Below are 13,791 nucleotides of genomic sequence, written 5' to 3'. Positions count from 1 at the left end.
ATACACTTGTCTTTTACTAACAGCTCCATGTCCCTCCTGTGCTGGGGACTCCAGAGCTGGACCAGAGCTCCAGGCAGGTCTCACCAGAGCACAGCAGAGGGGAAGAATTCCCTCCCTTCCCTGCTGGAAACCCCTCCTCACTGGTCTCCACTTGGACGTCAAGCACTGACCACAACTCTGAGTACAACATCAACTTTCATTTTTTCTCACATTACCTCATTTTTAATTAAGAAAGATTTCCTCTGAATTTTATTTAAAATTTTAACCTTTAAAAGCTAATATCCTGCTCAAATGCTATGAATGTTTATCTCTACCTTATTGCTCTGTTATTGCATTTTATGATCTTTACAGCTACTTTGACTCCTTTGTCTACATTTTCTAAGCATAAATCTTCAAAATGGCCTTAGCTTGGAAAAAAATATTTATTCAAGGAATTAAGTACAGTTTTTTACAACCTCAAATATATTCACAATTTTTTTTTTGTCTTCATAATTAGTTTTTGTTTTCTGTTTCATTATGGTTTTCTTGCTGCTATAGAGCAGTTTAGAGCTACACAAATAACAAATGGTAGATATGGTAGATTCAGAGGGGAAAAAAAGAGGGCTGATTATTGAACAGTAAAGTGAATGTTATTTCAAACAGATAAAAAATAGATACCTTGTCCAAATATATCTCTTTGCATGGTTGAAAGACTGAGAGCAGAAACAAGATTTTAAGAGAGCCATGTTAAGTAAAAGCCTATGATATTGCTCAAGCTGTTCCAAAATACAGTGCTTAAAACCAATTTCTAGCCATAACAACTATCAATCATGATCTGTTACACTAATAATAGGATTGTATTCTATTTTTGGTTTTGTTTTTTTTTTAATTGGCACACATCCAAGATGAAAAGTGGCAGAGGTTTTTCTCCCCTGCCTTTGTGTAGCGTAATATACTCCCTAAACCTGCTTGTTACACAAATATTGAAGAGGAATTCCCTTTGTTTTGTGTTCTATCAGAACTAACTCAGCATCCCAAACTGAGTGCTTGCAGCTTTCACATATATTTGGTTCACCCATCCTTCCCCATCCTAACCACAACCTTCTCCACACAGGACCAATGTAAATTTATGCCTCTCCTTGGTTCCTGAAAACAAACAGCATTTGTTCATTTCTTTTTTTATAAAGTTCACAAAAGCCAAATCAACCATTCCCATAAGATCCTTCAGCCAAGACCCAAAAACCCAGCCCAGGTACAAAGGTGGCCTCTTTTCATTTCTACAGCTAAGTTATCTTGCTGGCTTGATTTTTTGGGTTTTGTTTTGGTTCTTTTCCAAGAGAGCAGGGGGCTCTTGAAATACCAACAGGAATCATTTTAATGCTTTCTGAAATCTGCCTTCTAGGAGTTTAAAAGCACTAATTCTCCACCAAGAGTATTTGGGGAGAAACCAAGGTTGCCAGCTGGGGGAAAAAAAAGGCAACCATTCCATTTCAAACATCCCTTCTGCTCTAAAGTGGTCCAGTTTCATTTGCACAATGCACCCTGCTGACGTTAATTTAGCAGCCCTCTAATCAAGCTCACTTCCTGAAAGAAAAGCAGAGAATATTAAAATGATGGTTGTTAAACTCCAAAGTTTTCAGAAAACAGAAGGAACTCAACTATAAAACCTCCTTTTGAGTCCCATTATAGAATATGCACAGTTGTGTCTGACTTCACCTGTGGAACAACTGGGATCTGGCAGAAGGATCTGCACTGTGGCATGAGGATAAATGAGGAAGAACGAGGGGAGGCAAAGCCCTCTTGTGACAAGGCTTTCATTTGCCTACAACAGAGAATTTTTTAAAGTCCAAAACCAAAAATGAATAGTTGTTTCTTGAAACATTCACTTTCACCTGATATCAGTCCTGAGCACATAAAGAGACCCAAGACACCAATACAGGAGTGCTTTGTTTCCAATATCAGAGTCTATGTCAAGGGCATTTAAAGCCATCTTACTTCAGGATAAACTAGGTCATCTGAAGATTAAGGGGTAAATGAATGAAAGCCATACACCAATCTCTCAAACAATAAGATAATACAGCTCTTTCTGGTTGAAAGGTGAGGTTAGTAAAACCTTTGGTAGCATTATATTGTCTGCCAAAAAACACAAGCAGCAATCACTTCATCCAGTGATTCTCCTATTAAAGGCCAAGAGAACTATTGCCTCCCAGAAAGAACTTACATGCCACAGTGACCAGTCTGACCTTCTTTGAAGTCACTGCAACTTTACCTCAAATGCTATTTTGCTTGCTATTTTTTTTAACAGAGGAAAAATATCTTGTGGTACACAAATGCTACACAAAAAGTTGAAGTTATTTGTGTGAGCAATTCAATGCAAGATCTGCCCCAAAACCCTCTCAATTCACTGCCTTCAATTCTATGCAAGTTATGCAAGGGATTGCTTTCAACAAATTATTCTTTTCAAGAAGTGTGAGGTAAGTACATGGAAAACTGGCAATTCCCAGCAACAGCACGTAAGGACCTCTCACCCCCCATTTATGTAACTGGATTTTTCACCTGGCTATAATCACCTCCCCAGTGCTATCAAAAAGAAGGGATTCTGTTACAGCACCATTTTTAGGTAACAGGTTTCCCCAAGATTGCTGCAATCCATACAGCCAGGCAAGGTACAGGCTATTTCTCTTGATTCATGGTAAATCAATATTATGTTCCCAGCACCACACAACTAAATTACACCTATTGCATCTGCTGCTGAAAGCTGTATGTAAGGGCATGGTTTTTCTTTAGTATTTCATTTTTATCAGTCCCAATGGTACTACACTGGATTCTATGTTGTATTATGCCTTAACAAAAATGATTTTACTACATCACTCCATCATCTGTCTAAACTTAATCAAGCACAACATTGCTTTCTGAAGGTCTCCAGTAGTCTCATGTCCCTGAGGGGCTTTCTTCATGGTAGCCACTTTGGAAGAAAAATATCAGCTTGGCACTGTCAAACTCTCAAAATTTACAAGCAGGCAGTCACCACACAGCAAAACTATCCCAGATTATAAAATTATAAAACTTTAATGTTTGCCCATTTCAGTACAAGAAGTTTTGGGTGCTATTTCATAAATAAATGTTTTGAGACAACGTGCAACAGAACTGCCAGGCTTAAATTTGGTCCACAGAGTTTTAAGGTAGGCCCTACCAAAACAGTCAACAAGCTCAGAACAGGAAGCTGCCTGACATTCACATCTGAAAGAAGAAAAGATAAAAGCTAGGAAAACAAATAGTAAATGACTGGGGACCATTAGAGAGAATAAACTGTCAGCCCACAGCCTTTGCAATCTGAAATCAATCTCAAATGTAAAATCACTCATGTCCCTGTTTAAGTCACCTCCAATCTTTTCTTGCCTGTAGCTCACCACAATCCATTCCTCTTTCCTCTTTCAGCCTTTAAATTTATCCCCATTGTTTAGGTTTTTTAAGAACCTAATTGCCTCCCAACAGGCACCTCACAATTAGCCCCCCCAGGGGATCTCTCTACCAGCCAGCACACATTCTTCCACCTTAGCCAAATTGTTCACTGTAATTATGAAAAATAAGGCACATTTTTAAAAGGAGATCACTACCTACACCTAAGGGAAAAAAATAAGTGTAATACGGGAAGCACTCGGAAACACTCTCAGGGCCACAGATTTGCTGGGAAGTGATGGTGAGAAGCTTGGCTTGCTCCATTTCAGACCACTGGAGTCACCCCCAGCAGGAACGAGCCACAGCTCATGGACCAGTGGAGCAGAAAGAGCCTTTTTCACAGAATACACCAACCCACCCCAGTGACATCTGATATCATTTCTTTTTTTTGGCTGGCAGTACAAGTGACATTTATTAGCCTATGCTGATGTAAAACAAGTGATAAATGTCAGAGGCAATTAATATTTTCATCTTTTGAGGAAAGCAATTTAAAAGTAATTATATCAGGTTACAGTTGTTTAAGCTGTGCCACACAATAGGTAATATTTATATTCACCCTCATTCCAAACATGATTTTATCACACTAATACCCAAGAGCATTTTGAAAAGAGAAACCTTTGGCTACAAAAGCATCTGTTGTGCTTCAACAGTTTGATTTAAAGGGAGCATTGCTATTAGCAAAATGAGTCATTTATAGATTTGACCAGGTAACAACAAAGCTGAACCACTTTCCATCCAGAAAATGTATTCACAGATGATGTGCTGATAACTTCAAAGGCCAGATTTCAAAGATCTCTATATATACTACTCATTTCTAAAAAGAAACAATACAAAACCATAAATGTCATTATCTATTAAGAAGTTCATTCAAAAGGCAGCAATGACATCTATCAGGAAGCATTCTGCATAGAAAGGGGAAGAGTTAAACCCTTAATTCACTATATTATGACATGCCTGCAGTGCAGCACTTCACCCAAAGCCCCACAGCAGACAACACGTCAGGATGCATGGAAAAATGGCCCTTATTGCCTCCACACATATCAGTGAAATTGATACTGGAGAACAGTTATGGACAGAAAGGCTGAATGTTAGAATAAAGACTATCAAAATCTGAAACAACTTAATACTTTTTACTGGATCTCATTCTTGATCCTTGAAACAAGAAAAGAGAAACTTTGAGGTTTAATCATACAGAAGCATCTATGTAAAATGTCATGTATTATATATTTCTACTATAGTATACAATAATTGAATTCAAGCTCAAATTAGCTTTCTAACGTGGAATAGACTTTCACACTCTGAATCACAAAACTACAAAGTGTGATTCATAGCAAATCTTTAAATAGAGATGATGATTTCAAAGCTCATAAGCCAAGTTTAAGGAACTCTGCTGCATTATTTACAGTACAAACCCAATGTTTTCACAAGATATGAGTAAAGTGAAAATTCATATTTCTAAAGCATACCTGCTTACATTAAACTTAGTCTACCAAATCATTTTCCACTTGAATACCACTTGAATTTATTGTCATTGTAGGTGGCTTTTATTTTGTTTAGCAATTCTTTTGAATGTCATGGATAGCCAGGCCAGAAGTCACACAACTAAGATAAATCTTTAACAACTGGAAACAGGAACATTCAGTGAGCAAAACTTAATAAACATTAAGTACACCTCCACCAAAGTCAACCTCATGTCTTCAATTACTGAAAGATTATGTAAACTTTAAACATTTTGTGAAAAAGGGAGAAAGAGAGAAAGAGCTGCTATACTATAGTCACAGGTTAGAAAATTCAGAATAGATCCACACAATTGAAAACAAACTACAGGGAATACCTGACCTACCTTGGATGCTAAAAGAAAAACAGTTGCGTTTGCACACTGCTCTGGTGAGCAAAAACACTTTGCTATTCTTGTAGCTGCTGAATAAAGTAATCCAACTTCTTGCCTCTCACTGTTGTGCTAAGAGTGCACATCAAAAAAATCTTAAGATTTAATATCAGCTCCTTCAGAGAATAACACTAAAACACTTTGGAGTCCACAAATTACTTCATGTTTTTAATAGTAGCTCCTAGAAATTCAAGAATCACCAACCCTGAAAAGCCTATCCTGTCTTGATCTCAGAAATTCTAAAATCACATACCTTCTACAGGTCAGATAAATACTAATGACTTGGGTAAATCAATTTAATACAAATTAAAAGAACAACAACTGATAAATCACATGGGAAATACTGCCACATATTTACAACTGACTTTAAATATCTCTTGAAATTTTAGAGATCCTTTTCTAGGTGTTATTAAATACTGGTACTCCTAAAATATTTTCTGTAATTTATGTGACTACTATCCACAATTTACAAATATTTAGAATGCAAAGATAATTTTTATCTGTTGAAAACACAAAAGGACTGCCTACTCCCAATCAAGAGTGATAGTTTTTCAAAATTAGATTTTTTCACTTGGCATGTTTTAATTAGGTTTCCTTAAAAAAAAAAAAAAAAAAAAAAACACCACTCTATACCATCTTTCAATGTCTTTGAGAAACTGAAGAGGCAACCATAACCAGCAGAACTGACAGCAGGAAAATAAAATGTGCTCTAACCAATTTCAACTTCCAGGCTGATGACATAAGCCTAGAAGCAAAATACACAGTGCCTCACTGCAGGACATTTCTTCTCATTAAAGAGGTAAGTGGGTCTGTGTAAGCAGTGAAGACTATTAAAGATAAGCAGATTAAACACCAGTCTTGCAGCATGGCAGCATTATGTTATGTTGCTAGGCTGGAGAACTGGTTTCCCTTTAAGATTTGGGATTTCCAGCATCAAGCAAGTACAAAATGCAGCGATGTTAACACCAGTGAAACACTCCCAGTGGCTGATGGTGAGGAGGAGAAACACTCCCACTCCCTACACAGCAAGCCCTGCCACCAGCAGCAAACACCATTCATGGCAACAGCAAGTCCAGCTGACATGTACAAGCCAATAAATGTGTGAAACAGGTACTGCTGATTATCTTTGGGAAGAATTCCTCTATCCAGCATTTCCTTGGGCTCAGGTTCACACACATACATCCATTCTTTCATGCAGTCCCCTGCTAACAAAACCATTCTTCCTGAAGTAGTAGAATATTAATTACCGGTATTTTTATCTTTTCTCACAGCCTGAAAATAAATAGTCTAGTGCAGCTATACAAGCATTCACAATGTCCTTACTGACAAACTGAAAGCACTTATTTAAGCATTAACTACAGCAAATTATCAAACCAATTTAACAATACCCCGAAGACAGCAGCTAAATGCCATCTTTTCTGCCTGAGCAAACCACTTAACCTTTTCTCCTTGTCCATGTTTCAAGGACTTTTTATTCTGACAAGGTTTCACACTTTTGCCTTAGTACATTTTCTAGTGTCCTCAAATTGAATGCTAGAAGCTCATGCTCCCCAAATTTGGTTCCCTTCCCTACTCCATTATCAAGTGGACCAAAAGCAGCAAATCTGAAAAATCAAACCAGTGGGAAAGCTCACATGCCCAGAAGACATCCACCAAAACCCCACAAGGCTTCACACCTGTCTGAGCAGGACCCCTCAGTCCTACAATGAGAGGTACCACACAGATTTCACCACAATCCATTTTCCCATGCTGTGACACACAGCATCCCAGCACCAGACTACAACAGACTCACACAATAAAACTTCACCCTTTTTTTCCACTGACTTTAGTAAAAACCAGTTGCTTATGACTGATCTAGTTAATGAATTCTAGCAACCATTCACCTGTAGTCAGAGTTCCCCAATTCTGCTCCTCAGCAGAAGAGAGAGCACATTGCCCAGTCTGGCACCAACCACCTCTGCCACCAACCTCTGCACAAGAGCAAGGTCATTTCCCTTCTCCACACGGGTAACACCAATGCAGATCCCACTCCTCCTGCCAGCTGCCAATTTTCACAGAAGCTAAAGAACTTAGACTGTCTTTTTAATTAATTTCAGGTGATGGAAATTTACTGAGGGAACAGGAACCAAGCCTGAACATAAATTTTGCTTCTTTTGGAAGCCAAGCTGAAAAAATTATTTTTCTTTAACTAGTATGTTTTAAAAGAAAACTGGCATGCGCTTTCTGGTATTCTAAGATGAGTTTAAAATTTCAGTATCTGAATAAATAATTTTTATTTATCTTCTCATGTTATCACCTCTTCCTCAGATGTCAGTAGAAGTGGTGACTGCCTACATCATCACTGTTGGAAGCTCTTCAGCAGATATCTGACCTGTGGGTTCAGTTATGTTCCTGGTAAATCTGTGAGCAATATAAAGTAAGTCTTGCTAGTGTATTTCCCATGGCAGGCTCCCCTGCAGCACACAGTTCCAAAAACTCAAATCCAAGAGACTGGTAACATCTGAAGATCTTTGCATGTGTATGTATGCATCTATCTTCATGCTAAACTTACAAAGGTAACCTTCAGTTTAAAATGTAGATACTAATTATTTAGTTAATGTGTATTTCAGAAGTTTTTTTTAAAAACAGAACAGGAAAATCAAATTTTGAGTCCCATTTAGTGTCTCATTTGCCTCTCCTGGACCTTAAATTTCCACACATTTCACCACTACATATTTGTAGCACCAAACAGGGTGCAACAAAAGCAGAACTGAACAAATGAAGAAGGTGACACAGAAGGGCCACATGCCAGGATATTGACTTTGCATGTAGGAACATTGCTGCTCCTTTAGGTTATCTGCTCCCTCTAGTCCACAGCTATTTACTGCAGGGATCAGGGCTGGGAGAGCTCCCCAGGAAGACAAAGCTATCACAGGCTTGATATCACAAGCATTTCAGGTGATGGAGGTAAAAGGAAGCACAAGGAAAACAAATGTGTGCATTTGGAAAGTGCCCTGTAGTGAAACATAAAGGAAATAAGATTTTCACAGTGCACATGATTAAGTACCAGAACAGGTGCCAAAAAAGGCTGCAAAATCTCCTATCCCTAGATACACTCAAAACCAGCCTGGACAAGTCCTTCAGCAGCCTGATCTAACTTTGGAATTAGCATTGCTTTGAGAGGAGAGGTTGGATTAGAGAACCTAATTTGGGCTGTGGTGCTCATTTTAAAAGCCATCAACATCCAGCTTGAACTAAGAAACTAATTTTTTTCATCAGTGGCCTTTCAAACTAGCTTCACCCAACTCTCCAAGGGAAGTAATTAAATATATTGCCTTGGCAATGTCCCAATAGCTCTTTAATTTTTTCTGATTTTTGAAGTTGAAATTGACTATAAAATGGCCACTTTTCCAAGCCACAATTCCTTCCAAAAATTGTACTCCAATATACAGGGGGGGGGGGAAATTATCTAGTATTAACTTCCTTTTGGACACCTGCCTTATTTCCTGATATCCTTTTAGCCTATTTTTTTAGTTCCTGAAGCATTTTTGATGTAGATATTGATTACACCAACTGTGGACAGACACAACACCACATCTAGACATCAAAATTATGTCTGTTTGTCTATTCAAGACCACCACAATGATGGAATTTCACCATGCTACAGTTAAACCAGGGAAATGCATTCTCATCCCCAGCAGTGTCTTCTGCTGACACTGGTGGACATTTGGGCTCCTTCAACCTCCCTTCCTTTTCCAATACTCCCCTGAAGAATTACTATGATAACCACTCCCTGGCATGTCAAATAGATAAAACATCCCTGAGAAATGCTAGGTTCAGAAAAGCAATAAATGGCTTGAAAAAATTTTTTATTATCTCTGGACAGAAACAATCTTCTTGGTTATGAAACTCTAATTAGATACACTGAAAATAAATATCAATTTACCCAAAAATTCACCCCCAAATAATCTTACTTATTCCTATATAATCAGTTATACAGAAAGCAAATACAGCTAATTTTATGATGAGGAAATGCACTATCCTAATACACTGTCACCATGGTACATGCAGCACACTGTCTCAAGCTATTTCACTAACATTAATAAGCAATAAATAAATAAATAAAAAGGTGAGATGTAGAACATATTCACATAAGGCAACAATTACTTTGTAATTGCCTTAAAGCATCAGCAAGGCATGAATAGCAATATGCTAAAATAGTAAATTTATTTTCCTCAAAGGAAGTTAAACAATGGGACAGACATGGTTAATTTCATAGGCAACGTTCATGGTCTATAAACAATTACTTATGCTAGCAAGTATGTAATAGGCTATCCACCATCCTATTACAATGACAAGGGGGGCTTGGGGGAAGAATATGTTGCTCTCAAGCACAAATCTATTCCCTGTCTCCATCTCACACAAGATTTTGGAGCTCACTCACTTCCAGCAGTTTTATTCCATAAGCATCAGTTCAGCTGTCACGCCGCTGACACTGGCACAGATCACTGTTTGTCAGACCAGTGCAACTGAGTCCAACTTCCACAGCACCAGTACAAGATAAAACTTCACCGGGATGTTTGAGCTCAAAACAAATTAAGAGTATTTATTCCAACAATGATATTGTTGAAAATAAAATATAAATATTATTTGCATGGTTGAATTGCTTTCTGGTTTTGGATTACTGTGCATTTGAAGCAATAAAGAAACATATGTCAAAAATAAATGAGAATATTCAATCTGCTTTGACATTTCATTTTTAATTAATGCTCAAGTAAAATGGCTACTCTAAGGCAAGTCTGACAAATCATGTAACAGATTTTTGTATGCATCTGTAAAAGTGAAGTCCCAAAAATAAGGTAAGCCTCATAGTTTATACTTCACTTCTTACCATAGGAACAGTCACAAAACTATTACATATAATCCAAGGCATTAAAATATTATTTCATTACTGTATACAAAATCCTGCTTTTAATTTATAAAATATACACTAGGTGGAAACAGAAAAACTCAAATTCTAGTATCACTGTTATGTTCTCAGTCAACCTGATTTACACCAAACAACTGTCAGCATTTTTATGAGACTGTCACATTACAAGCAGAAGAACAAATAAAAGAAGGCTGAAGTTACACTTACCTGCAGCCCTCTTCTTCGAAGAATACTTGAATCATCCATATTTCCACTGTTGATCACTAAAGCTCACTTGCTTCTCACTAGCTTTGCTCTCTAACTATTAAAGAAGTCCATTATTTTCAAACTTTTCTCCCCCTCCCACTCGCCCTCCGTCCACTTGCTAAAAATAGGACATGGTCTTTCACTTGCCTGTCAGGAAGAACTGCAGCCACCGTCTCTGACTATCTGTATGAAATTTTGCCTGCCTCTTTGTGGCAGATTTAGCAGGTCACATTAGAAAAAATCTGCTCGACTTTCCTAAATCTTTTCAAGGTTGGCTGTCTCACTCCCCTCATACACACAACTGTCTACAAATATATTATAATAATAATATTCCACAACTCCACGTACGGCCAAAGAGTGGAATTTAATTCAGATCCCATACACAGGCATTTTTGCTTTATTTCAATTTACTTGAGCTGTTATAAGGGATCAGTAAGCTAAAACAGCTGCCTTCATTTACTGTGTATAACAAGCTCACAAAATCCAGGTCACATTTCCTTTAAAAAACACACAGTCACGCTAACTAAAAAAGCAATACTGTGGGTACACAGGACGATACACTGGCACCGAAAATACAGAAAAATCTCGCTATGAAAACCATGGAAATTTTATTTTTCCCAATTCTGAAAAATTCCTTTACTCCTTTGCAAGACAAAGCAAGTGTGAGATTCTTCAGATACTGTCACACATTCTTTTGTTTCTGCTATCTCTGAGGTATGCTGGGCTCCTCCATGCAGCAGGCACGGCACATTCTTCAGCTCATTGCTGAGATCTTGCGACTCTCATGTGCTGAAGGGTCTGGAACACATGTTGCAAGTTCTGAACATTTAAGAATTCATTCCTCTATTCATCACTGACAGAGCTGTCTGAAGTAGCCCTTCCCTCATCGTCATCCATAGCAAAAAGGCAGGGAGGGGGAAAAAAGCACAGTTCAGCTGAGGCTTTTTCTGTCTGTCCTGCAGTTTCTGTTTTCCAGCTACCTTCACACAGACCACTCCAGCAAGGTCAAAAAGGGCTTTGCCCCTTTAGGTCCATAATGCCAATGCCATTTTAAAACATGAGCATACAGTACGTGTCGAAAAATAAAACAGCAACAATGCTTCTAGCTATACCGAGCACCATTTCAGTAAAACCAAAATTCTAGGTATGTTCATCCCAGTATCATTTAAATTACTGAGCATGTCAAGAAGCCTTTGTCCTACACATGCCCCTTCTAGATTAAAAAGGAAAAAATAAAGTATTGCAAATACGATGAACAACCTATTGCCGCAATGACCTTCAATTTTTTAGCAGAAAGCTAAAGCAACAGATTTCATCTCCCGATTAAAGCTTAGGAAGAGAGTCTATTTATAACTTCTGAACATAAACACTGTATTTAAAAAGAACCTAACTTCAGACTGAAGGATTTCATGCGGTACAGAGACCAAACTTCATGGAGAGCTGTGACTGTGAGGGCATTTCAGCCAGACATCCTCAGGGGTGCGAACGCAGCAGCGAGCGGAGCCCAGCCCGGGGCAGCGCTCCCGTCCCCGCAGCTCTGACAGCCACAAAGAGTCCTCGGCCAGGCACACGGGGCTGGCCGTGCTCAGAGGAGCAGAGATTTACACGGAAATCTTCAGCTGATCTTCAGGCTAAGTGACCGAGTCACATGAGCTGAACGCATCACGGTAAAGTCAGCTGAAAGCAGACACAACTCAATCCCATTCACCAGGCTTTTTTTTTTTTTTTTTTTTTTTTTCCCTGATCCTCTGCGGAGCGAGTGTGGTCTTTTATTGAGAGCAGCTAATAAATCCTGCGGCTGCCGTGCCTCCCCGCATCCATCTGCCGAGCGAGGGCTGCAGCGCCTTTGTGCGCTCCGGAGAGGGCAGAGCTCATTTGCATGGAGCCTACTGTACCATATAAAAACCTGCGCTAGTGAAAACAACTCCATGAGCCACTTCATTTTAAAGGAACAGCATCTTCTTTTGCAAATGGGGCTGGGGAACAGCGAGCCAGCCAAGGAACTCTGCGGGAGAACTTGAGGATGTGTCACCGGGGGGAACGGCGACATAAAATACAGATTAAGCTCTTTAAAAGCACACAGGAATGTAAAATGATCACAGGACTTCACTGTGATAATGTTCATGATGGATTTCAATATAATTTCTTGCATTTTGCCATCAAATAAGCTTCCTCAGAAAAAAATACAAAATACTAACTTCAGTAATCAGACATTAGTACCATACAAATTCTATTTTTACCTAAGAAAATCTCATAGAAACAAAACATTTTGGCATGCTTGCTCACATACATCACATGCACTTTGCAATCTATTTTAGTCTACAATAGATTTTAGAAATATTCTATTAGACCATGCACTAACCAGATCATTGATCTTACCTCTTCTAAGGTCACCAGCATTAAACAACACATTCTGTGAGAGGAATCAAGGCATCTTAACAATCATGCAACACCATTCCCATTGTATTCTCCTCCTACATCAACCACTAAATGAAAATGTTTCAGGCAGATAACAGTAGTATATAACCATAACTTATTTCCATAACATAACTGGAAGCGTTCTTATTGGCATATATACATCTAATCCTTCCTGGATTATTTACCATAATATTCAGACACTGCCAATTCTCAATATGTCTTCACAAGTGACTTGTAATTGATTGAGGCTGGCATGAGTCTTGAAATACCATGAGAATCATCTGTTCTCTTCCAAATTTCAAGCTTTCTTGGGGAGGATGCTTTCAGATTGGCTGCCTGCCACACTTACCCAGTTTCTGGGCTAAAGAAGCCAACTGGGGCTGCTGGAAAAAAGAAACAGGCATGGCTTTTCCTCCAGCTTCCCTGTCCCCTTCCCTTCCTCAGTTATAAGGGATCAGTTTATTTAAATGTCAGATCGAAAACCACCACCAAAAACATCACAAATGGGGCAACCACCTTTTCTTCCCTCCTGTTTAACTGTTAAGACTCATCCACTCTCTTTTTTTCTTCCTTCAGAAAAATCTACCACAGAAAATCAATGCTGAAAGAAGATGGGAGAAAATACTTAGGATCAAACTGAAATAAGCGAAAGACAAATGGAATTTCAAAGCAACTCTCTGACATGGAAGATTTTTTTTACTAAATACTACCTTTAGAAATTTAAATTCACTCGTCATCTCACCGAAAGATTATACCACCCTTAGACAGTGATTTTAACACCCTAAAAAGTCTACAGGTAAGTCTCCAATTAGAGATGAGAAAATATTTGTAGAAGACATTCCATTAAAGGATGTATTACTGAAAGATATTAAAGAAACTGAAGGATACAAAA

At 38.4% G+C, this 13,791-nt stretch overlaps 1 protein-coding gene across 8 annotated transcripts in view; it reads right to left on the bottom strand.

Annotated features, from left to right (window-relative positions):
* Positions 1 to 13,791, bottom strand: part of MAST2 (microtubule associated serine/threonine kinase 2) — a 185,574-nt gene that overhangs the window by 125,944 nt on the left and 45,839 nt on the right. Inside the window, exon 1 of one of the 8 annotated variants that reach the window (XM_064428753.1) lies at positions 12,861 to 12,947. The exons of 6 other annotated variants lie outside the window; for them this stretch is intronic. In XM_064428753.1, the coding sequence (XP_064284823.1) occupies positions 12,861 to 12,893 (33 nt within the window). In that variant the 5' untranslated portion in view covers positions 12,894 to 12,947. Of the gene's footprint in view, positions 1 to 10,442; positions 12,277 to 12,860; positions 12,948 to 13,791 lie in introns of those variants that run through there. One more of the 8 variants, XM_064428752.1, reaches the window with a different exon arrangement.

This window comes from Passer domesticus, chromosome 7, assembly GCF_036417665.1.
Source record: "Passer domesticus isolate bPasDom1 chromosome 7, bPasDom1.hap1, whole genome shotgun sequence".
Classification (NCBI taxonomy): Eukaryota; Metazoa; Chordata; class Aves; order Passeriformes; family Passeridae; genus Passer; species Passer domesticus.
Note: the sequence above shows the minus strand (reverse complement) of the source record. Positions and strands in the feature narration are given on the sequence as shown.